This window comes from Callospermophilus lateralis, chromosome 6 (genome assembly GCF_048772815.1).
Source record: "Callospermophilus lateralis isolate mCalLat2 chromosome 6, mCalLat2.hap1, whole genome shotgun sequence".
Classification (NCBI taxonomy): Eukaryota; Metazoa; Chordata; class Mammalia; order Rodentia; family Sciuridae; genus Callospermophilus; species Callospermophilus lateralis.
The window spans coordinates 132,595,867-132,622,545 of NC_135310.1; the positions used below are offsets into that span (position 1 = coordinate 132,595,867).

At 37.3% G+C, this 26,679-nt stretch overlaps 2 protein-coding genes and 1 pseudogene across 2 annotated transcripts; 1 reads left to right on the top strand and 2 right to left on the bottom strand.

Annotated features, from left to right (window-relative positions):
- Positions 1 to 1,404: 1,404 nt before the first annotated feature.
- On the bottom strand, positions 1,405 to 14,081 carry Zscan26 (zinc finger and SCAN domain containing 26). The gene is given in 4 exon segments (XM_076859097.1): positions 1,405 to 2,919; positions 4,273 to 4,393; positions 8,018 to 8,094; positions 13,993 to 14,081. Coding segments are annotated over 2 exon segments (909 nt in total). The 5' UTR covers positions 4,280 to 4,393; positions 8,018 to 8,094; positions 13,993 to 14,081; the 3' UTR covers positions 1,405 to 2,017.
- Positions 14,082 to 18,243: 4,162 nt separating this feature from the next.
- LOC143401535 (RING finger protein 11-like) lies at positions 18,244 to 19,181 on the top strand (annotated as a pseudogene).
- A 5,375-nt stretch (positions 19,182 to 24,556) lies between these two features.
- Positions 24,557 to 25,774, bottom strand: Nkapl (NFKB activating protein like). The gene has a single exon (XM_076859095.1). The coding sequence runs from the start codon at positions 25,772 to 25,774 to the stop codon at positions 24,557 to 24,559; it is 1,218 nt and encodes a 405-aa protein (XP_076715210.1).
- Between the last annotated feature and the right edge of the window lie 905 nt (positions 25,775 to 26,679).

Genomic DNA, 26,679 nt, shown 5'->3' on the forward strand with positions numbered 1-26,679 from the left:
GGTCACTAATTCTCCCTTGAATATGTATCTGCTTACCTAAATAAACCTATATGAAACTATAATGGTGGAAATGATACTGGAGATGGGGACTTTTGATTTGATGATGGCCAAAACTGAATATTAGTCAAGTAAGCACAAATATACAGACAAAGCTTTAATCAGGAAAATAAGAGGAGCGGGGGGACTTTCAGGGGACAGCTCTGATTGAGAAAAGTCAAAACTTCTTTTTGTCTTTTGTCCACATTTTAGATGTGATGGCCAGAGCTTGAGCAGCCAGAGAGATGAAACAAGGACCTTAAATACTGATGACATGGACCTGGATGGTAGAATCAAAAGGCAGAAATCTAGGACCCTAGTGATACTGTGGAACTACTTTTTCAATACTGGACTCTTTTCTACTAAATAGAAAAATTTTAATAACTCACTACTGTGACTACTACTTGTGTGTGTTGTGTATGTGTGTTTTTAAGCTATGTAGCTGAACCTAGTTGTTTTTTTTTTGGGGGGGGGGAGGTACTGGGGATTGAACTCAGGGGCATTGGACCATTGAGTCATATCCCCAGTCCTATTTTGTATTTTATTTAGACACAGGGTCTCACTGAATTGCTTAGTGCCTTGCTTTTGCTGAGGCTGGCTTTGAACTTGCAATTCTTCTGTCTCAGCCTCCCGAGCGGCTGAGATTACAGGTGTGCACCACCATGCCTGGCTGAACCTAGATTTAACCATAATTACACTGATGGCTTTTAGAGTGACTGGCTTCTCTGATAGTGAGTGAACAGCAGGACCCGACTAGTTTTTTTATATTCTTTGCACTCACAAGGTTCCTCTTGACTGAATTGTCTGGTGTTAACAATTGTCTGGTAAGAGCTGAGCCTAAAGTTCTTTCCACAATGGATATATTAGTGGACATTTCATGGTGAGGATTCACTAATTTTCTCACACTGGTGAACTAAGACAGCTTCTCCAAAGAGCAGTACCTTATGCAGCTACTACTGACCAGTTAGTGATGCTATTATTATGCTTGGGAATGGACTACTCTAAGCTTAAGATTCTTTATCAGTATCATGAAACTTCATTATTCATGATATAAAGATTATAATCTTCTCTCCAAGATGATTTTATTGTTTGACTTTCAAAGAATTCCAAAACAAGCAACATTTAAAAACTGCATCATCAATATTAAAGGGAATAAGTCCAATATCTTTTGGTGAATATTTATTGAATAGTATATATTCAGTAGTTACTGTACTGGCACTGGAGTTACCAAGTAAGACAGTTGCTATTTGGATTAATTCAGTACAGTTCAAAATGTGATATCTCTTCCACAGACTGTAAAACTTTGATTAATATCTTGAATTAATGAGATATTGGGGTGGGGATGGAAAATGTAAAAATGAAATGACATAATTCTGAAGGCAAGTTTTATTATTAACCAGGAAAGGATCATCCTTGCTTTCCAAAATGCTTCCTCTGTGCATGGGGGGTAGAGTTGGAGGGATAAAGGTAAGGCTAGTGGGAGGGAGGGGTAGAGCCTGTTAGGGAAAAGTATTCACTATTAACCCATACTTTAAGACAACTTTGAGAGTGGTATACTTCCAAACATCATGAGTTTTATAGGAGTCTGTTGCTATATCATTTGCAAAAAATATCAACCTGTTCCTGTCTGACACAAGTCTAATGAATCAGTGGACATTATATTTGCTGATAATTTCAAAGACCTCACTCAGTCATGAGGCTATTTCTTGGAGATCCATAATCATTCATTAACACATTAAAAATTCTGAGAAGTCTTATAGTAAAGAATGCTATTTAACTCTGATCTCACTATACTGTCTAGGGTGAAATTATTTGGCTCCAAAACTAACTTCAGGGAAACCAAAGGACAGAGAATGGAGGCAAACAGCTTCCAACTCAATCCCTAAGAATTCTGATGTTGGCCAGAATAACTTTTCCTAAGTGAGTGCTGTTTGCTTCTCAATGTATACTTTCTGACATTCTACAGGAAGAGAACACCTCATCAAGCCAGTTTGCCTTTGTGGTGATGTCTCTGATGCTGAAAGAGACCTGACTTCTGTCTGAAGGCTTCTCCACATTCATTACACTCATAGGGCTTTTCTTCATTGTGGATTCTTACATGCTGATTGAGGTGTGAGTTAAGTCGGAATGCTTTCTGGCATACATTACACTTGAAAGGTTTTTCTCCAGTGTGAATCCTATGATGTCGAATAAGGTCTGAGGTCAAACTGAAGGTTTTCCCACACTCATTACACTGATGGCTTTTGGAATGACTGTGGATTCTCTGATGGTGGGTGAGGAGCAAGGCCTGACTAAATGTTTTTCCACACTCCTTGCATTCACAAGGTTCCTCCTGACTATGAATTCTCTGGTGTCGATTAAGGTGAGAGCTACGCCTAAAGTTCTTTCCACAATGGATACATAGATAAGGTTTCTCTCCAGTATGGATTCTGAGATGTTCCAAAAGGCCTGCATTCTGGCTGAAGACTTTTCCACACTCTTTGCACTGATATGGCTTCTCACCAAGATGGATTTTCTGATGTCTGACAAGATGTGAGCTTCTCTGAAAGACTTTCCCACATTCATGGCACTGATGACCTTTCTCTCTAGAAAGAATTTTCTGATGTCCAATAAGAGTAGAACTCTGACAGCCTTCAGATTCACTGAGCTTTTCTCCCATGGGTACAAGTCCATGTTCAATCAGGTCTGAATGTTGGATAATTCCCTCCCTACATTCTCAGCATTTATAGTCAGTCTTCTCCTTGGGCTTAGCCTGCTCCCTTCCCAAATCAGAGTCTTCATAAAGAGCTTCTATAGGTTCAGAAATTTTCCTAGATGATTCCACTTTTCCACAAGAGTTGGTCACTGAAACAAGATTCCCGTTCTTAATCCTTGTCTCTTCACCTGAAACATTAAATATATATCACTAATGACCTGTTTTTTGGTGCTTGGGAAAAGGAATCTGCAACTAAGAGAAAAAAAATGAAATCAAGCCATGTGTGCAAAGTAAAAATGCTGTGGTTGCTTGTGTTTGTATAAAGTACATAGAATGATATATAAGAAATTGTTAATAGTGACCTTCAGGGAAGGATAGAGGGTTGCGGTGAAGGATGACTCCTTTTCAATGGTTTAAGTTTTATCATGTGATACACACCACACACAGAGAAGCTACAAAACAAGCAAACCAATTGTTTTTGACTGTAGAGTCTTGAAAATGTTTCATTACATGGGGGGGGGGGGGGACTCAATTGCGGTTCCTCAGGCCAATAAGAAAGGGATGGCACTTTAAGTGAAAATGAAGAAATGTAGATGTGATGCCAACTAGCTACACAATTTTATAAAGTAATTTAAGTCCTCTGGGCTCAGTATCCTTATCAATAAATCAAAAACCATTGAACCATTAAAAACTTGAGGATAATGTGTTCATGAAAATCCTAATCTTCTTGGACAGCAGTAACTGGTTTCCTATATAGGTTCAACAGACTTTTTTTAATATCTCATATGACTTTTTATAATTTCATATGACTATTTCCTCCACCCCAATCCCAATAGTTCAAGAGACTATAGCACAGTGCCTGGTACATAGCAGACACTAAACAAGTGGTATTTTTTTTTTTTTTAGAAAAATGTTTTATGAATATAGATTTGAGTCGTAAGGGTGAAATTATGTGAAGATGAAGGAAACCTATGTTCAAACACACAGGCAAAAGGATGTGAAGGATGATGGGAAAATGGCTTTTAAGGCCTGGAATATGAATAGACACGCAAAGTAAGAATGGGGTAATGGACAGACAAAATAGAAGAGTGAGACCCTAAGCAGCTCTAAAAAACACCTGAAGGTTAATCAGTGTGATCAAATGAAAGGTAGCAGATATTAAAAAGTAGAGAAGAGATGGGAGCCAAAAGTAAAAGTGAACATGAAGGGATTAGTAAGAAGGCATCAGAGAAAGTAGTCACATGTGAGGAGTAGAGATATTAAATAATATAATAAATAATGGACTACACTGTGGATTAAAGCTCTTTTTAATAGAATGAAGTAATCTACACAGGATGAAGAAGTGAAAGACTAAGAGAAGGAAGGGAAGGAAACAGAGGAGATTCTTTTTCAACAATAACATGATATTTATAACTAAAAGGGAGGAGGGGGATTAAAACAGAATTTTGAATATAAAATAACATTTCAACAGATCCAGAGGGTAAGCAACATTCTCAGGAATTTATTATCATTACATTCACTTTTTGTTTTAAAATATATACCTGTCATTGTTTATAAGTTCATTTCTTCAAAGTCATTCAGAAAATGGTAGGCCCCTTTCTTTCAGCTAATTTAATCAGGAGACTCTCAGAAGAAATTTGAAGCAGACTCAAACTGAACAGCCTAGTGGGCAATAAGTAAAGGATGACTTTAGAAATAAAATCAGTCAAGTTGGGGCTGTAGCTCAGTTTTAGAGTGCCTACCTAGCACGCATGAGGCACTGGGTTCAATCTTTAGTACCACATTAAAAAAAAAAAAGTATTATGTCCATCTACAACTAAAAAAAAAAAAAAAGAAAAAGAAAGAAAGAAAATCAGTCATTCAGCAATAGACATTTATTGAGTGTCTACTTAAGGATGGTAACTATAGGTGACTCAAAGAAAAACAAAACAAAATGCCACAAATAAAGTCCCTGCCCTTTTAGTGTGGCAAGAAAAAAAAAGAAGTAGAACAGAAACTATAATGGAATATCATCTATTCTACTACATGAAAAACCTTGCTGCTCTGGAAGCATAGCTGGGGAAACTAACCCAGACTTGGGGAAGTGATATCTAAGATATATCTTGAAGGATGAGTAGGAAGTAGTCAGGGAGAGCAGGAAAAAAATTGTTCCAGATAAAAGAAATAAGGCAAAAAAGGTTCAAAAGAGAGAAACCACAAGGAGAAAGTAGGAAATGGAACATTGCCTGGCATGATAGAAAAATACAATATGAGTAGATGGGACAAAAGGCAACTAATTGTCCCAATTTAGGACTGAAGGATTTCTTAGGATGTGTAACTGTCACTGCTAAAAGTCTCAAAAAAACTGGGACAAACTGGTTATTCTAGTGAACATAAGACTGATAAGTAGGCATATACCAGAACAGGCCATGTGAGGCCTTTGTTAATGAAACTGGGAGTTAAGGTAGTGATTTTTATCTTATTTTTATTATAAAATTTTATAGAAAAATGATATTATTCAGCTTATTAAAAGGTTTTTAAGCCAAGCATGGTGGCACACAATGGTAATCCCAGCAATTTGGGAGGCTAAGGTAGGAGGACTGCAAGTTTGAGACCAGCCTGAGTAACTTAGCAAGACACTGTCTCAAAATAAAAAATAAAAAGGTTTGGGGATATAGCTCACTGGTAGAGTACCCCTGGTTCGATTCTAAGTACCATACATACAAAGGTTTTAAGGAAAAGAGAAACATTAATGAATTTGTATTCAAATAATGAAGTATGAGCAGAAGGTAGTTTCAATGGAAGGGGGGGAAGAGAGAGAGAAAGAAGCAGGGATTATATCAGACTAAAAAGAAGAAAAGAAAAATGTAAGAAACAGAAAAAGAGGGATTTTAGTAACAAAGAAATTAAGAGTAGAATAGAAAAATCCAGGTGACATTAAGAAATAAAAGATAATTGCTATTTGGGCTGGGGTTAGAGCACTTGCCTAGCATGTATGAGGCACTGGGTTCGATTCTCAGCACTGCATATAAAAAAATAAAATAAAATAAAGGTCCACTGACAGTAAAAAAGTATTAAAAAAAAAAGACAGTTGCTATTTACAATAATTTGAAGGAGATAAGAAAAAATGAGTTGGGTGTAGTGGTGCAAGCCTATAATCCCAGAAACAAAGGAGGCTGAGGAAGGAGGATTGCAAATTTGAAGCCACCCTCAGAAATTTAGCAAGATCCTCAACAACTGTCTCAAAATAAAAAATAAAAAAAACCCTGGGGATGTAGCTCAGTGGTAGAACATCCCTGGGATCAATCCTCAAGTAGTAGCAAAAGAAAGGGAGAAAAAAAGTAATGAAACATGTGGCTGAGATTCTTTGCCTTCAGTGGAAAACTGTACTACTTTTAAAATTCATTCCTATACTAAAAGGGAAGAAGAGCAAGATGAAGTCCAGATGCACCTTTGGGGTGTTTTATTCAACTAAAATGCCTAGAGTGATGAGTATTTTTTATATCTTGATTGTGGTGCTGATTAGAGGACTATACTTTTCTCCTGTTTGTGAAAACTCACTGATTGATAGAGTTACAGTGAATTCTACTGATGTAAGTTATACCTCAACAAATCTAACTCAAAAACAAAACACAAAACACCAAGGTTGGGGCTGGAATTGTGGCTCAGCGAAAGAGCACTCACCTAGCACATGAGAGGCAATGGGTTCTATCCTCAGCACCACATAAAAATAAATAAATAAAGGTTTTAAACAAAAACAAACAAAACACCAACTTGCTGGTAGGGCCTCAAAGGGAAGTTCACAGCCTCTCTCACCTCATAAGCAAAAACATGCAATTTAGTTCTTACCCTTCTCTTTCTCAGGTTTTTAAATGTCACACTTGGATAGGACCTGCTGTTCTTGCCCTCTTTTCAGAGGGGCTGCTTCTTCCACAAACATTTTTTTATTTCTTTGCCTGGTTTGGGTTTTACAGATAATTAGGTACATGTAGAGATAATTAAATACATGTAGATTTAGGAAACTTGTTGTAAAAACACTTCAAAGATAGAAAAAAGAACAAAAAGAAACCCCAAAGTGGCAAAGAAAATGGGAGGGAAATCTAGAGCACATTCAGTTTCCTTCCAGTAGGGATCAAGTAAGGCTGATGTTAAGACCTATAAAGATGAATACCCAGACAGGAAAGAAACTGAACTGTGCTCACGCCCAGCTGTCTGGGGAGAGGCTTAATTCTTGTTTTCCTGCAAAAGAGCACATCTGATTTCTATCTCCTCTTGTCCTGTTTCTCCATGCTCCTGCTACAAATGCTCCAGTACAACAACCAAGTCCCTCCTACTCTCTGTGCAATGGTCCTGCACTCAGTCCTGGGACTTCTTGAGCAGGATGGCTGGGAATTGCTGGAGCACCAGCAGTTCCAGGGTCTGTTCTTCATCTCAGGCTCAGTCACTATTGGCAGATCTTGCAGAGATGGCTCAAAGTCTCTCAAGTTCTGTGATTTCTTCATTACACAACTGCCTGAATTATTTGTAAATGGTTCTGTCCAAGGCCTTTCCTGTTTCCTTACAGCTTTAATCCTTGTTTTCAAGTACAGTACTTGTAACAGGGACTTAAAGGCTGCTTTTGCTAAAAGTATTGACTCTTCACTTGGTCCTACAGCTATTTCCTTTGCTACCTTAAACTTTGGGTCAGATTTCTGCTCAACTCTGCATATAGACATGTTAATAAGAAGTGTCTTTTTAAATATTGGTAATGTAATATTCATTAACTCTACATTTACTCAACCTATCTTATTTCAACCTTTCAAGCCTTAAGATATTTTCAAGAATTTTAGGATCTGCAGGCAGATCACCCCATGATGGGATCAAGGATGCTCCACTACATGAGAACAATTGTGTCATCATGGGAACCAAATTGCCTCCTCAAGTAATAACTATTTCCCTAGAGCCAGCAGGACCTCGCAGAACCAGATCTGATATAGTGGTCAACCAGACTACACTTTGATTAAGACTTCTTGCTACAACTTTTTGTCTTTCTCCTATATATTCCTGAAGCTCTTGTCAGAACCCAGAAGACAAGGTTTAGGATGCTCATCCACTTGTTTTTTCTCAGTGTAACCATACTGATTAATAAATTTCTTTCTTGCTTCATCACCACTTTTTGTCTTTGATTGTATTCTTGAGACATTGGGTATCTACATCTGGTCTACTGGGGCCCAGAGAATCTAGGACTCTGGTAACATATCAATCATCCTTCATTACCCAAAGTTTTTTCTTCTTCAGATTCAGAGGAGAAATGGAATGAGCACTCACCAATGCAGTTGCCATCCCCAATTTCAGACTGCTCTGTTTTGGAGAACTTTCTTTTGACTGTATTCTCAGGAGTACTCCTAAGAATATAATAACAAGAATCACAGAAGTAGTAATGTTAGTAATAACAATAATAACAATAGCAATTCTTCTTGGATTTATAAGCTTTCTACTGTTTATTTGTTTTATTTTCTAAAGTAACCATTCCTAAGCACATAAATAAAACGAGAAAACATTGTTTTATAGAAGATTGTCATCTAACATGGCAGAAATAATAGATTTGAAAAATCACCATTTTGCAGCCCTCAAAATTAATTATTCAATCAAGGACTACTAAAACCACTGGGTGAAAGGAGTGTGACAACAGACATTCTCAGTCTCAAAAAAAAAACCCAAAGCAATGGCTACTTAGTTACAAAGGAGAAAATGGAGATATTTGGCAGTCATAAATTTACCGAATGATCAAACTTAGCAACAACAATAGTGCTTTATCATCTATACAGCATTTCTACTAAAAATGTTTACCATGAATCTAATAATGAAAACTTTGAGATAAATCCAGACTGCAACTCATTTATAACAGGCATGGGCTCAAAAATAAAAGGAAAGTATTGGGAGGTTATTATTCTACATTAAGGAGAGCACTAAATGCAATGTGTGAAATAATAATTTTTAAAAACTACAAATTTTTTTTTGAAAAATTCAGAAGTCCAAATGTGAATGTAATATTAAAATGGGGTAGGCAAACTATAGTCCAGAAAACCAAGTAAAGCCTGGACCTTATTACCTTATTTTGGATTCCTTTATTATAATACTGCTACATCCATTTGTTTAGATATTGTTTATATCTGCTTTCCCAATACAATGGCAGAGTTGAGCAGCTGCCACAGAGTGTATCACCTGTAAAGCTGAAAATGTTTACTATCTAATCCTTTATAAACAATGGTTATGCCCTATCTTTATTTATTTATTTATTTATTTATTTTTTGCAAGTGCTGGGGATCAAAGGGATTAAAGTCAGGCCCTAGCACATGGTAGGTAAGTGCTCTACTATTGAGCTACATCCCCAGCTAGATAATGGTTATTAACCCCTGACACAGAACTTTCTTAGCTGGTATGATAGTTCATGGTCACAAAAAATAATAGTCTTATTAGCAGAAAATGAATGCTGAAACTTTCAAATGTGTGCAAAGAGTAAGAACACACAAATGTAATAGGAAATTGACAACTGCTGGTACACAAAGACATTACATGTATTATTCTTTCAATATTTCTGAAGGATTTGAAAATTCTCAAAATGATGAGAGAGAGCCAAGTGTGGTAGCTCTGTAATCCCAATGACTTGGAAGTCCAAGGTAGAAGACTGAAAGTTCAAGGCCATTCTAAGCAATTTGGTGGGGCCCTCTGCAACTTAGCAAGACCTTGTCTCAAAATAACAAGTAAAAAAATGGGCTTGGTAAAAGATACAGAAAAAATAAGTAGGGATTGGGGCTGTAGCTCAGTGGTAGAGTGCTTGCCTCACACATGTGAGGGACCGGGTTCGATCCTCAGCACCACATAAAAATAAATAAACAAAGGTATTGTGTCCATCTACAACTAAAAAAATATTTTAAAGTAAATAAATAAATATTACTGGTTATATGTTCATTAAATCCAGTGTCAGAATATTCATAAATCATACTGATGGCTTGTTATGTGCCAGTCTCTTAGGCGCTAAGAAATAAAGGACAACTCCTTGAACCTCTACTGCTCTGTTTCTTTTCTTTTTGTGGTATTGAAGATTGAACCCAGGGCCTTTTGCATGCTAGGCAAGTGTTCTAGGGTCATTCTTCCACTGAGCTACATCCCTAGCACTTTTTAATTTTTGAGACAGGATCTTGCTAAATGGATGCGGTTGGCCATGAAATTGTGATCCTACTTTAGCATCCCAAGTAGATGTGATTATAGGCATGTGCCATTGCACCTGGTTCAATAAATCTTAACTGTTATTAACTGTTTACTATAAAGAAGCAATTATAGTTCAGTGGATTAAGTGTCTTGATGAAGGCATGCACAGGATGCTAGAAGAGCAAAATGGTAAAGTACCTAAATCTCAGTTAACAGGTCAGAAAAGGCTTCATGGAGGTGGGTGAAAGTTAGACAAGGAAACAAGGGTTTTCAGACAGAGAGAAGTTAACATAGAGTTGTTGGCCTTCAGCACAGTAGTTATAATGGCTACAGAAAGATTATGGGGAGCTGGAACCCTGGGAAACATTTATATGTAAGAAGAAAAGTGAAAATAAAGAGTATCTAGTAGGACAATAAGGTCTATTTCTGTAAATATGGACTGATAGCAAGAACCTATGCCACTGGACCCAGTGTGGCATGCCTGTAATTCCAGCAACTCAGGAGGCTGAGACAGGAGGATGGCAAATTCAAGAACTTAGCAAGACCCTCAGCAACTAAGTGAAACTCTATATCAAAACAAAAAATTAAATGGACTAGGGATGTATCTTAGTGGTAAAGTACTCCTGGGTTAAATTCCCAGAACTACCACCCCCCGCCCCAAAGAAAGGAAAAGATAAAAAAAGAAAAAACCTATGTCTTATGCCTGGATTCGAATTCAGCCCTGTCACTTACAAGCCATGTCCCCTTATCTTCCTAGAGACTTAGTTAACTTATTTATAAAATGAAGATGATACCTAATTCACAGAGATTTCAGGTTAAATGAGAAAATAATGAAAAATAATTATTATTAGCCAGAAAATATGAGTTTGGCATTATAATAGTTAATTTTGGGTCAACTCTGAGCCACAGGATGCCCAGATATTTGGTCAAACATTATTCTGGATGTTTCTGTGTTTTTACATGAGTTTAAAATTTAAATTGGTAGACTGCAAACTGAGTAAAACAAATTGCCCTTCATAATGTGGTAGGCCTCATATAATCAGTTAAAATCTGGCTAGAACAAAAAAGTAGACCCTTTCCCAAGTTAGAAAGAATATTTACTATTAATAGTATTCAAACTGAAATATTATCTTTTCCCTCTGACTTCAGACTGGAACTGAAACATCTCTTAGCTCTTCCTGGGTCTAAAGCCTTCTGGCCTTCAGGCTAGAACTACACTCTCAGGTGTTTTTTTGTTTTTGTTTTAGCTTTTTAGTTGTAGATAGACAAAATGCCTTTATTTTTATGTGGTGCTGAGGATCAATCCCAGTGCCTCACAGGAGCTGGACAAGAGATCTGCCACTGAGCCATTACCCCACCCTGATTCTCAGTTTTTTTTTTTTTTTCAACCAGGACTATTATTTTATTTATTTTTTTTAAATAAATGGCAGTGGAATACATTACAATTCTTATTACATATATACAGCACAGTTTTTCATACCTCTGTATATAAAGTATGTTCACACCAATTCGTGTCTTCATACATGTACTTAAGTAGATAAAGATGTCCATCAGATTCTACCATCCTTACTAACCTCCTGCCCCCTTCCTTCCCCTCCCACCCCTGAACCCTATCTAGAATTCATCTATTCCTCCCATGTTCCCTCTCCCAATCCCACTATGAGTCGTCCGTCACCTTATATCAGAGAAAACATTTGGCATTTGTTTTTTAGGGGATTGGCTAACTTCACTTAGCATTATCTTTTCCTATGCCATCCATTTACCTGCAAATGCCATGATTTTATTCTTTTTTATAGTTGAGTAATATCCCATTGTGTATTTATGCCTCATATTTTTAAATTCATTCATCTACTGAAGGGCATCTAGGTTGGTTCCATAGTTTAACTATTGTGAATTGTGCTGCTATAAACATTGATGTGATTCTCAGGTTTTTGACTTGGACTAGAACTAAAACATTTTTCTTCGGGTCTCCAAGTTGCTGATTCACCCTGAAGGACTTGGAAGATTCTATAATCATGTGAGCTAATTCTTTATTATAAATCTCTCTCTTTTTTTGTGGGGGTGGTACTGGGGGTTGAACCCAATGGTACTCTACCACTGAGCTACATCCCCATTCTCTTTTTTATTCTGAGGCAGGTTTCAGTAAGTTGCTCAGGCTGGTCTTGAACTTGAGATCTTCTTGCCTCAGTCTCCTGAACAGCTGATTTACAGTCATGTACCACTACATCCAACTATAACAACTCTATTTCTATATATCTATCTATTGATTATTCAATATAGATAATAGTTCTGTTTCTCTAGAAAGCCCTGACCAATACAGGCATATTGTGTATGATATGGTTGATTTTTATGATTAATTAAATATATCAGCATAATACATAATCAGTAATTAACAACCTGTTTTGGGGGAGAGTTCCATCTACCTAGCTATTTGAGTCAGAAAAATGGCTGCTCTCTCCTCCTTTTATAGTTCATGTATCTGATTAAGTTTTACTGATTCTATTGCTTAGATATCCCTCAAATCCAACCCCTTTTCATTATCCCCCTTTGCCTCCACCTTCTCTTACTCAGACTACTACAACTAGTCTTTCTGCTACACCAATCTATTTTCTACATTGCCATCAGTGATCTTTCTAAGAAGGATATGAAATATTGTGTCTATATTGTGTCTATGTCTGTTACATTTAATGGCTCATCATTACTCTTAAGATCAAGTTCAAAATATTTAATGTGCTTTAACTTTTCTTATGATCTACTTTGCTTATGAATTACTCTTAACTCATCAAACTTGCAATACTCTTTCTTGCTCCTGGGTCCTTATATATCCTACTCCTATTGTCTAGCCTATATAGCTATTCTATCTGCTTCCTATTTATTGATTCACTTAATCCTCACACAAACTTATAAAAAGTAACTTCTTCGCTCTCTTCCCTCACCCTCTTTTGGTATTGGGTATTGAACCCAAGGGCACTCCACCACTGAGTTATATCTCTAGCTCTTTTTATTTTATTTATTTTGAGACTAAGTCTTGCTGAGGCTGATCTCAAAATCCTTCTGCCTTGACCTATAGAACTGCTGGGATTATAGGCTTGAGTGGCCATAGCCAACTTTAACCTCGCTGTATAGAGAAGGAAACTGAGACATGAAGAGGTGAAGAATTTACATAAGGAATTTACATAAGGTTTCCCTTGCATCCACAGTACAACTACCTTGGCTTATCTTTGCCTTCTCTTATATTTATACCCTACATTTGATCCAGTAGCAAACAGTACTGACTTTACTTTCAAAGCAGACAAATAATCTGACCACTATTAACCACATCTACCACAATACTGGTCCAAAACTATCTTTATCTCCCACTTGAATTATTTGCAAGTTTTTTTTTTTTAATGAAAAACTTGACATATTTGCAAGTTTTTTTTTTTTTTAATACTCCTAAATGTTGTTTCCTGATTATACTCTTGCCCATCTTCAATCCATTCTCATCATGAGTTCCCAGCTAGAGAAGCTTTAAAACATGTCAGATTGTTTTGGGTACTTAACCACCTCCTACACACAAACACACACATAATAATAATAATAATAATAATAATAATAATTCACATTTTTCCTCTGCTTTATGTCCAAAATCACCAAGAAAAGACCAATTTTTTTTTTTATACATTCGATGCCCATTTTTTTCCACACCCTCCTCTACCTAATCCATCATTCCTATAAATGTCATCCTTATTCACTGTGCTCCAACCATTCTGGTTTCCCTGTTATTCCCCAAATATGCCAAACAAGTTCCAGCTTTAGGCCTTTGAGCTTGCTGTTGCTTCTCAGATTTCTGCTCAAAGATTATCTTCCAAGTGAGGCCCACCTTTAATACTTATCTAAAATTGCGCTCAATGCAAGAAAAATATGCAGAAGGTTATGACCGTTAACAAGTCCTCTCATAGGCCTCAGTGTTGATACCTGCCGCCTCGTATCCAGCTTCCAATTCTCAGCAACTCGATCGGGGAAGGCTTCTCTGCATCCATCTAGAATTGGCCATTCTTAAAACCTCCATGCCACAATTCTGCCCTAACCCGAGCCCAATCACCACTCACCGACCAAGGGCCCGCAGAGGTAGCCAAAAGCTCTGGAAAACGTTGCTAAGCTTTTCAGAGTGTCAGTTCTCGCTCCCCGGCGCACTTTCGTCTCCACTCTAGGATCGTTGGAGGACCTTGACTCTGTGGTGTCCTGCGTCAGCCTTGCTAGAGAGATTTTAAAGCATCCCTGCTCATCAAAGAGGAGAGTGGAATGTGAGCTTATGTTGATATTCTGTTTTTGCTGTACCTGTTTTCATTTTAAAGCGCGAACTTATTTTAGTCTCGCAACGGGCCAGCTCAGTTGAATGTTAGCACAAATAGCCGACATTTCCACTTTGCTCACTTAAATAAATAAAACAAGCTCACACTTCACATTTCTTCCCAACTACAAAAAAATCATCAATGACAATAATTAGTGTCAAAATATTTTGGAAGTTAAATTGAACAATTAAGATATTTGAATTGAAAGGCTTGAAGTGATTTTAAAAAGTGTTATCTTAGGAAAGAGTCATAAAAAAATTCCTTGAATGTAGGTTTCAGAGAGGAAAAAAAAATCTATATAATATTATTTTACCAAAATAGATTCTATAGCAGAGAATAGAAATAGTTCCTCTTTCCCATCTTGTCACAAACTGGTTTATAGTCTTTGAATAAAATGAATCCTTTAAAAAAATCTGAACAAACTTTTCTATTTAATTGATCAGTTGATAGAAATTTTGAAACATCGTTAAATATTAAAGGAACCATTGTACCATGACGTAGTTCCATGACAAGAAAAATAGCAGGTTCATTATCATGAAGAAAGTTATATTTTTATCCTTGGGCATCAGATACTTGAAAGTATCTTTAGTTAAATATATTTAACTCAAAAAAATTTTTTTGTTAGGCTAACAATTTCAGTAAATATTTTATGTGAATTCTTTCTTTAAGGGAAAACTTATTTATTGATTTCATTTTTATCTCTAAAGAAGGGATTGCCCCCCAATTATTTAAAGGATAAACATAACAAAATTTTACATTTCAAAAGGAAGTAATTGTATCTTACTCTCCCTCTCAAACTCCCCTTCCATGGCTAATTTGTCAAGGCTGAGATTATTGGCATTGAATTGAATAGCCTATGAAAATCAAAATTCTTAAATAGAGTTTTTAAAATTCAGGGTGTACAATACATTTTTTTTTTTTCAGTGTGAGGGACTGAACCTAGGGTCTTGCACAAAGTAAGCAAGGGTTCTACCACTGAGCTACATCCCCAGTCCATTAATTCATTTTAATTAATTTATTTTTTAGCCTGAATCTTTATGTTCTCCAGGCTGGTCTTGAACTCCTGGGCACAAGTGATGATATATCTCAGCCTTTCAAAGAACTAGAACTACAGGTGCAAGTCACCAAACTAGCAAAGTGTGCATGTTAATTAGTCTGTCTGCAATTTTTGGGAAGGGCAAGTGTAGATAAAATGCCATTTTTACCAGGACAGAATAGTCATTGCTGATCATTCTAATTTAAGATTTTCATTTTCCAGAATTATTCTCATTTTTATAAACTACAGTGATCTTTATGGTGCCATCAGGTTTGGATGTGAGGTGTCCCCAAAAGCTCACATGTGAGACAATGCAAGATTTGGAGGAGAAATGATTGGGTTCTGAGAGCCTTAACTCAAGCAGTGAATTAAACCCCTAATAAAAATTAGGTAACTAAAGGCATGTAGGATGTGGCTGGAAGAGGTAGGGCATTGGGGTGCCTGGCTTTGCAGTATATATTTTGCATCTGGTGGGTAGAGTCAGTTCCGCCCCCACCCCACCCCCACTCTCTGCTTTCTGCTCATCACTAAGCTGCTTCCCTCCATCACACTTTTCTCCATGATGTTCACTCTCGCCTTGAGCCCTGAGAAATGGAGTCTGCTGTTTATGGGTTGAGACCTCTGAAAATGTTAGCCCTTAAACAAACTTTTCCTCCTCTAAAATTATTCTGGTCAGGTCTTTTAGTTGCAGAAGTGAAAAAGCTGACTTAAACAAGGTCTATTCACTGGATATGCAAAAAAAGACTCCCCCCCCCCCAATATCATAAGTAAAGACACAACTGCATTGCAAATCATGTCACCAAACATAAGATTTATATTTCTTATCTTCTTGTAATGATGATGCTCTTCCTGTCTGCCCATACAGCAAGATCTCTGAATTTCCAAAAAGAAAATTATGTGACCAGTGATTGTTTTAAACTATCAGAATTCTACAAATAAATCTAATAAACTTAACCCTTAGTTAAATATCAGAAAATTAATAACTTTAAGGAATCATATTAATAGGCTAATAAAAATCATATATGATGTTCATAAAAGCTACAATGTTATTTAATAAAACTCAGTATGCATTTCTTATTAAAAGAGGAGATTCCTAATAAAGTAAAAATAGATGTATGTTTTCTTTTTTGCAGGGAGAGAGTATTGGGGATTGAATTCAGGGGCACTTGACCATTGAGCTACATCCCAGCCCTATTTTGTATTTTATTAGTTGCTTAGCATCTCGCTTTTGCTAAGGCTAGCTTTGAACTCAGAATCCTCTTGCCTCAGCCTCTTGAGCCACTGGGATTATAGGTGTGGGCCACACTGCCAGGTGATATATGCTTTATCATACAAAAATAAACACATCTTAAATAAAAAATTTCCCTTATATTTGATGATGTAATCTTAGAAATATCTCCAGAAAAACCTCGCTGAACTTGTTGGATTATATTATGGCTTGAACTTAAATGTTCTCCCAAAGGCTTATGTGTTAAATCTGGATTGCCAGCCTATGATGCTACTGAGATGTTGAAAGTTTTAGTAGTGTGGCCTAATGGAAGAAAGTTAGGTCATTGGGAGCATTTCCTTGAGGGGATATTTGAACATCAGCCTCTCCTCTCCCTCTCCCTCCCCTGCCGTACCCACTTTTCCATCTCTCTGCTTCCTGGCTATTGTAAGGTGAAATGACCTCCTCTGCCATGTGTTGCTCATCACAATGTTCTGCCTTCTCACAGGCTTAAAGCAACAGGGCCAATAAGCCATGAATTGAAACTGTAAGCCAAAAATAAACAGTTTTTCCTTTTGTTTTGAACCTGGATGTCCTCTACCATTGAGTCACATGCACACCCCTTTGTAAATTTGAGCAAGGCTTTCCCTAAGTTGCCCAGGCTGGCCTTGAACTTGTTATATCTTCCTGCTTCAGCCTTCCAAATTGCTGAGATTACAGGTATGCACCACCATACCTAGCTTTTTCCTCTTTTTAAGTAGTTTACCTCAGGTATTTTGTCACAGTGACAGAAAACCAACGAACAGAGGTTAAAAATAAAAAAGACAGAATTTTGCCAAATCTACAATTTCTTATTAAACTGCTTATAGCTAAGAAATACCTTTATATTTAATTTCTATAATACTATAGAACTTAAAAATTACCATGAAATATCCATTGTAGAGACAGGTCAGTTGGGGATTTTTATGATTGGTGTTTTGTGTTTGGTGAAACATTATTTTAGATAATTTCATGAATTCATAAAATAAAGGTCCATAAGAAAGTTAATGAAGTTTCATAAAATTCACAATCGTAATTTAATCAGCAGAAGTGACTCTAGTTTAATTTTTTGTGGTGTTTATTAGCACTGAATAAAACTGTGTCATTCTGGCAGTTAAGACAAGTGATTTGATCTGTTCAACTTCCTACCTGAGCAGAGTTTAATAATAAGTGATTCTATTGATTTCCTGAAACAAACATAACACAAAATTTTTGTTGTCTGTTTATCTTCTCTTCCACAACCTGTAACCACATATTCTGGGCAAAAGTACTTTAAAGAAAAAGTTGTTCTGTTATTAACTCCGCCAAGACACAGGTGATACATAATCAAATTATAATTCTCAAAATCTTTTTAAGTCAGGTTAATTGGCTAGGTCCCTCATTAATGGCAATGTTAAATGGCAAGTTACACATAACTATAGTAAAAAAACTGTTAGGAAAATTCTTCTGTAAGTATTATATGTAGTATTTGATGCATTGTGTGTATTTTTTCTTTTTGGAAAAAAGTCCACCCATCTTACTTTGATTTTCTTAGAAGTCATAGTTTCTCAGCTTCATCTTTTCCCCAAATGAGAAAGACAAAAGATATTTGTTTCGATAATGTTAACAATCTTGTTAGGTACTAAAGGACAATATGATCAAGTGTCTCCCAGGAAACCAACTCAAATAACAGGGAGAAAGAAGACCGTCACAACGGTGCAAAGATTACACACCCCGGCCCCAGAAGATGAGAAACTGCCTCAAATCCCCCACCTCAGATGACATCTCCCAGCTTCAGGAGTCTTGTGATAGTAGGAGCAAGTGTGACTCCATTTTGTTTTATGACTTCATCCTGTGAAACAACCACGCCAAGTAGAAGAGTCATGACTGGAGCAAGATGTTCTTTTCCTTTGCTACAGAAACCTTTAAGAACACGGAACTACCTATTGGGGCATTGTTTCTGTAACTAGGGTAATGGGGCTCTGTTTCTGTAACTGGGGTGACTGGGCTAACTGTGATTGGTTAGGCTTCCCTCCGCTTGACTGCACTGTCCCACTTCTGTAACCTGGCTTGCTTGCATTGGCTAGACCCCCTGAACATCCCTTTTGCAGTTTTCAGACTTATAAGGAGTGCCCTTGCAATTGTTCGGGGCTGATCAGGGGAACAGCTTTATGTCCTGGTCAGCCACCACCGGTGTGCTTCAATAAAGGCTTGATTCGATAATAAGTGAGTGGTCTGGAAGTCAGTTTATGAAACCCTGGGACAAAGCTTTAACTATAACACTCTCAGTCTGACCAGGCTAGCTTTGGCGAGGGGACACAGCCAGATCAGGAGCCGCTGCTGCCGCCATATTAGCAAAAAGTTCCAGTTCCAGTTTATTATCCAACACCTAGCCAGACTCGGCTAGCAACTTAGTTGACTGAAGAGGAACAAATTAGGATAGCTCAATGAATAGGCCTTATATAGCATCTGCTTAAAGGAGTTTATGACCCTGGAAGAGATGGATCAGAAAAAAAGATCCAGGAGTGTGTGATCTGTATGATGGACTTTTGTTTATGGGGACCCAATTCGATTTCTGCTGCACATGCACATCACTTGGACTGTATAGATGACTGGTTGATGAGATCCTTCACATGCTCCTCCTGCATGGAGCTAGTTGATGCAGCACTGCCCTCATCCTATTGAAGTGGCACCCCCTTTCTCCACAGAAAAGCCCTCTTCTCCATGGCTGATTTTAGGACTGTCAACAAAAGAGTCTCTGCAAAAGAGTATATTATAGATAAACTTCCTGTTTTCATGTGGCCCTGTTTACTTGGCCACTGTCAAAGAAGAGAAGATACCAGCACTCCAGGTGCTGAACACACCCTTACTAGTTTTTCACAAACATATCCAGTATAGTACTTTGAAGAAATGTGCAAACAAGGCCTCTGGCCTTGAGCTGGGCTCCACAGAGATGTCTACATTTTCAAGATAATTTACAATTGGGCTATATGGTAACAGCTGGCAGGGGGAAGAAAGAAAGAGGAGAAGAAGCTCTCCCCTTCTCAGGTATTGTCCTTGAAGAGTTAACTTGCCCAAAACAGTGAAAGAAAAAGCTGCTTTTATGTGAACTTTTGCAGACTGTGAACTTCTGAGCCCCTCCCCTTACACACTGGGTATAAAACTCTGAAACTCCCTGAACTCGGGTTTCAGGGGATTAATTGATCACAGCAAAAGCTGTGTCCTCTGAACCTGGCTGCAGCCAAATAAAACTGTTTCCTGCTGTCTTCGGTGCCTTGCCTCAATTAGTCTCATAGTGTTGTCCCTACAACACTATGAGACTAATTGAGCCAGGGTCTCTTGTCTGGCTTCAAGTGAACCATCATTTTTGGTGGTTTTGATCTTTCATCACTGAGCCCAAAGAGCCAGGAATTAGGAATTAAGATCATGTACAAAAAGTTTCCTAAAAATTCCTGGATGGCTACAGATGTTGAGGAAAGTTACGTGATATTTTAGAAACTTCCGTGGGGGGTAGGGGGTGGGGTGTGGGGAGTAGGATGATATATTTATGTAAAGTCTTGATCCAGTGTTTGAGAATATAATTGTATTTAGACCTCGTTATTGCTCCAGTACATAGGAATTGTGTAAAGTGTTAAAAGCAACTGTATATGTTTAAATTGTATGTGTTGGGGCTGGGGATGTGGCTCAAGCAGTAGCGCGCTCGCCTGGAATGTGTGCGGCCCGGGTTCGATCTTCAGCACCACATACAAACAAAGATGTTGTGTCTGCTGAAAACTAAAAAAATAAATAAATATTAAAAATTCTCTCTCTCTCTCTCAAAAAAAAAATAAAAATAAATAAATAAATAAATTGTGTGTGTTGAATATTAGGAAAAAAGATAGTGGTTGTTTTTCCTAAATGAAATAACTTTTTTCTCTCCACCAAATTCTTTTCTGAAGTTAATGGCATTTGGGTCAAGATTTTATTAAAAGCTACATTTTATAACACTGGCACACACAAAAAAGTAGTTTTAAGCTTGTTTGCACAGTTCTTTTTTCCCATTGGAAATGAAATTCATTACCTTAGGTCTTTTTAAATAGTGTATTATCATTGGGGCTGGCTCTATGCTTGAAAACCAGTTTATTTATAACCTGTTGTAAGTGCTATATTCTGTTTGCAGTTAGGAAATGCAGAATTTTAAGTGATCCCCTAGCTTGTAAGCAAACTGAGATGCACTATCCCTTTTCTATATAAAAATGAGTTAATGTGTCAATAAATCAACTCAGCAAAGTGGGTTTAATATTACCCTTTCCAACATATTAGCCATATGTTGTTTGATTTCTTTATGAGCACCATGATGGAAACACTCAATTCTAATTCTTTTGGTTGTTAATATGGTGATAAATGAAAGTCAAGGTAAATTTTAAATATTAAGATTTCCGATTTATTGAACTTGAATTATGCCACCATGCTTATGTAAAAATGAAGGTGGCATTATGGTAAAACTTAATGAGAAGTAGTTTCTCAGTTGTAATAATTTTGATTTCTCTTTCTTGCGATCTCTCCTTCCTTATTGTCTTGAACCATAGCAAAAGGATACTGCATCTCTCATTACTGTAGTGATGAGATTATTGAAGTTATATAAACACATCTCAGTCCCTGTTTCTTTGAAAGGTATCTGTTAAGTCCTGCTAGGTGATTGACAAGACTATTAGGGTGAATAAAGGTAAATGTGATTCATGTTTTGCACACAAATGCAGAATTTTATAACCACATGACTTCATAGTTGTGATTTCAAAAAAGGAATTTCTCCTTTAATTTTTCTTGCAGTTAATGTAAGAATACTCTAAATCTCTAAGCTTCTGAAGTGTTAGAGATAGAGATGGTCTAGTAAAGATGTAGTAGTAATGTTTATCCATTTAGCATATGTTTATTTTTCCTTATGTACCGAAGGTGATTTATTTGTTCAGCTCAGTGATATTACAGCTAAAAAACATTCATTAGTAAAAGGAGAAGCATTCTACAACTAACAGAGGAATCAGAAATGTTTCTTAATTTTGTTGAGTTGAATGTTTGACTCTAACACTTTTCTATATACAAAACATAAGTTCCTTAAAGATTCTTCATAATTGTATTATAGAAGAATTTAGTATGTCATAAGTACTTAATTTGACATTCAACTGTATTAGCCATATGTTGTTTGATTTCTTTATGAGCACCATGATGGAAACACTCAAATGAATCTGAGAAAAATTGGAAGAAATTAGATTATTGGGTTCTGTTAAATTGGTAATGTATCTTGCTTAAATTTCTGTTCATTAATGTATATCCATTCGATTATATAAAGCAAATTTAGAGGAAAAAAATAAAAGGAAGAAATATTCTCAAGATACATGATAAAGAGATATTTTTTATTATTTGAAAATTTTTTGATTAATAAAACAAAAAGCCTATAGAAGAACAGACAAGTTATAAAGTGTGCTCACACATACAAATTGTAAAACACTCATAAATATATTAAAGGATGCTTTCTCTTACCTCCTAAAGAAATGAAAAGAAAATGAACTGCCATTTTCATCATTAGATTGACAAAGATAAAAAGCTTTTTAAAGTACAATATTGGTGTTGATGTTGGTTTATAAAATGATGCATCTTATTTTATTAGAGAGCACTGTTTCAGTATCTATTAAAAGCACACAGAGCTTAACTGTGACATTCTTAGACTTTCCTTGACAGCCGTATCAAAAAGTTCCCCCTGCAAAATCTCTAGACCCATATATTTTTTTTAATAGCATACTGCAATTGTAACTGTTAATTCTTAAGTCTGTCTCCCCAATAGAATGTAAAATCCTATGATGGTAGTGATCAAGACTAACTTGATCCTGGGTTTATCCCTAGTTATCTACCACAGTGTGAAGCACATAAAAAGCATCTAATATACGTTTTCCCTTTGATCCAGTAATCCTACTGAAAGATGAACATTTCTAGATGACTCAAAGGATTCTTTTGTTTTTTGTTTTTGTTTTGTTTTGGTACCAGATTTCAACTTAACCACTGAGCCACATCCCCAGCCTTTTTTTTTTTTTTTTTTAATTTTAGAGACAGGGTCTCACTGAGTTGCTTAAGGCCTAGCTAAGCTGATGAGGCTGGCTTTGAACTCGAGATCCTTCTGCCTCAGCCTCCCAAGCCTCTGGGATTATAAGGATGCACCATCGTGCCCGGCTTTCAGAGGATTTTTTGGGACCCAATATTTCTATTTTAGATGAATATGCTAGGTATATTGTCACACATCATAGAGGTTTTCATTACAGTACTGTGTAATAGTAAAATATAAGAAATACCTTAAACATTCAGTAAAATATAGTCCTTTTATACAATGGAATGCTATAAGTCATTTAGGAGAATCACATGGACAGACACAAAACATCTCCAAGATCTACTATTAAGCGAAGAAAGCAAATTGTCAATTCCTGTGTTTAGTTTGGAATAAATTGTTTATTTCTAAAAATGAAGATGTGACAGTCTTTCGTCAATATTCCCCTATCTTTTTGGGAAAACCTCAAGCTGGAATGGTCCAGTTTCAACTGTACCATATGTTGGGATGAAGGTGACCTTTCACGTTACACTTCCATACTAGATTCTAGAAGCCCACCTTTGCACCTTCAGCTTACCAGTGTCTTGAGCCTTGAGAAGGGTGTTATTCAAATGAGATAGTTTGGCCACTATTGAACTTGTCAAGGTCAGTGAGATATCAGGCAGAAATCACTAAATGACAACAAAGGCCTTATGACAGACCACAAGTTGAGTTTATTCTAGTCTTCGGTAGAGAATCCTGAGTCAGTCTCTCAATGCTAACTCTCCTGTGCTTGGAGTACCTCCTGATCTGGTCTTCTCTTCATGAGTTCTGCTCCTCCTTTATATCTTCTTATTTTTTCTTTGATAGTTAGTGTAGGTGACCCCAATCTACTCTTTGGAAGACTCAAGCACCTCCAATCTTCATCGTTTCACTTATATCTCATTTATGGATAAACCCTATGTCCTCTTTAATCAGAACTTGGTTTCTAATAATCAAAGCCAAGACTTTCTTCAAGAACTTTCAGCAAATCTACTATCTCATGTTTTTTTTTTTTTTTTTTTTTAAATCCAACACCACAGGCATATGTTGGTTGTCTATTTTCCCTGCCCAACATTACCCTGATTTTCATTCAGCAGATTTCACTCTTTTCCCATGTAACTCATATACCTTTAGCTCTGGGAGTAGGCCTTTCTGTTTTCCTGGCAATAGCCCTTGTTTTAAGTGGGCATGAGACCCAAGAAAATCTGGATTCTTGTTTGGAATGTGAAGTTAGAAATATTGGCTCTTTACAGATATTATAGACAATATTACAAATATTTTCCTATTTACAGGCAGACCTGGAGATTTGGCAGTCTTTTTGAAACCAGTTTGAGGAAAATGACTCATGGAAAAGAAAGGTTGGGAAATAAACCCAAGTTTTATTAAAGCCATACTGGAAATACATTTGCTGTCTAGACTTTTCAGTTTATAAGAATCAAATGTCTTCTATTTTTCAAAAAGCTCATCTGTTAACTGCAACTCAATTGAATCCTTTGTTCTTTTTTGAGATTCTTTTAGTCCTTTCAAGGCAAATGACTGGCTCCAAGAGGCAATGAAGCCCTCCAAAAGAAAGATCAGAGAAATGTGGAAGAAAAAAACCCTTAAAACATTTTTCAGGATAAAACTAACCTTCATACAGTAAAGTATGCCCTTGTATAAACACAAAACGATGGGAAGATACAGGAGACACCAAAAAGAGGTTTCTTTGGGAATGGAAATTGGGGACTGGAGTGACAGATTTACTTTTACTCTCTTTCAGTAACATTTGAATATTTTAAAAATCATGTGCAGGTATTTTTTTAAATGGAAAATAAAAATAAAATGACTAAAGATATCTCAAAAAGCAGATTTTTTTCCCCTGAGGGACTTACTATTGTAGTAAGTATAATAACACTGTAAAATCTTTTCAAATTATTTTGGTGATGGAAAATTTGTTGTTGAAAGTCCTGCTGTGTAACAAACGTCTTTACTTGTCATCTTTCCCTTTTGTCTTTCTGTACACCATCTCTCGGAAACTGGCTAGAATCTTATTCTCTCTCTTTCTTCTCTCTTCTTGGTTAAAGGATGCAAGAGCTCTCTTTTCATCAGCACTGTAAATCTGATTCTCTTTACGCAGTCTTACAGCCTCCATTCTGCGATGTCTGCTACCACTCATGACATAACCTGAGCATTCAAATGAGGCAATCTCTTCACTTGTCAACCCAATTTCACCTCTTCGTGGGATACGCTTTCCAGCTTTTACATACTCAGCCATAGCTGCACCTTCACCGGGGAGCAGAGCATGACCATAGTTCAAAGGTTTCTCATCTTGAGTGGTATGTATTATAGGTGCTTCTGGGCCTATTAAATCCATTGTATCTGCAGTCTTTGACTGTCCCATCCAGATACTTTCTGGAAATTCCCCTTCTGAAGCTTTACAGCTTGTGTCACTGGATTCTTTTTTAGTCTTCTTATTCTTTTTCTTGTATTTTTTTGCTCTGTGTTTCTTTTTCTTGTCTTTCTTCTTAGGTTTTTTGGCTTTCTTTTTATCATCATCAGAGCTAGAATCGGTGTCAGAGACTGAATTACTATCATTATCAGAATACTTCCTATGTTTTCTTTTAGAGGACTTCTTTCTTTTTTTCTTTTTTGAACGACTGGTCTTCTTTTTTCTTTTTTCTTCAGAGCTGGAATCTGAATTGGTACTCTTTTGATTCTTCAGCTCCTCTTCAACTGGGGTATGTTCATCAGAATCTGGCTCAGGAAACTTTGGTGACAGCCCCCACACTTCAGGCGCACCCAACTCCCCAATTCTCTCTCTCTCCTTCAGCCTCCTTTGCCGATAGCTTTCCTCCTTTTCCTTCTCATAGTGTTCTGCCCACTGCCAATCACCCCCGTAGTGGTGGTGACGGTGGTGGTAGCGATATCCCCCACAGTAAATTGAAGAGGAGGACGAGAAGTCGTAGCTGTGGAGGCCTGGAGGCCGCTCCCAAGACCCAGCGCGGCTAAGGGGATAAGAAGGGCCAACGCTCACCCCAACCCAGCGAGGCTTAATGCCCTCCGGTCCTCGGGAGTGAGGGCGGGAACTGCCACCCCAAGGGGAGCGCCTGTTCCGCGCAGACGGTGGGCTCCCAGAAGAGCTGCGTCTTGGCCTCTGAGAACCTGGGGGGTCCTCGGAATAGCTGGACCGAGATACTGGAGCCATGAGCAGCACTCCAAATGGCCAACGCAGGACAGTTATTGCAGACACCGAGGCCTCGACACTTCCTGTCTACGCAGGGGCAGGCACTAGGAACGGCTCCTGGGCTCCCCGCGCTGGGCTTCTGCTTCCGTCGGGTTGCCAGGCGAACGCGGAGTCACCGCCTGGACGGTGAGGTGCCGGTATCAGGGGAGGCTGTATGGGTCTTCCTTTGGGGAGTGGGTGCCTATTTTTTAAAATTTACTTTCTACAACCTGGGCCCCCGTGAGAAATAAACGAATTAGTTCCTCTCTTGTTGAATCACAGCCTTCCCGAATTTTCCCCCGTTGACTCTCCTCATCTGGGGTCATTTCTTAAGAAACTTAGTTCGGAACCACTTTCTGAAGATATTTTTAGAGCAAACTCTCTGAAATGGCGAATATTTCACATAAAACCATTTCTCCCTGGTCTTAAAATGTACGTAGGCATTTCTCTCACCAGAGTTCTCTCTAGTTAAGTTGATCCGTTCAGTTAGCTCATAGACTTTGAAAGTGAAAGATGAGCTAAATCACAATTTAGGAATGATGCTTTCATGATGCCAGGATTGTAAACAATGAAGTGAGGAAATTAAATTGAATAGAATCAAAATATATAATTTGATCTAAGAAGTTTAGTAATGTGATTGAAAAGGACATGGATTAGCACCATACCGTAGACCATTCTAATATAGGAATTGGCAAGTTGGGAGTAATATAAATGTATGATCACACGTATATGGAAAGTATTGCAATGAATAAGGTAAGCACTACAGATTCTCTGTAAATAAAGAAAAAATTTGTTTTGAGGACTTCATAGTTCAATGAAATGGATCTGAAATGTTACTTCGGTTTACTGAAATTAAGCCATGCAGTATTTGATGGGAAATTCAAATA

Coding starts and splice junctions, on each gene's coding strand:
- Nkapl (XM_076859095.1), bottom strand. CDS start 25,774: ATGGCTCCAGTATCTCGGTCCAGCTATTCCGAGGACCCCCCAGGTTCT.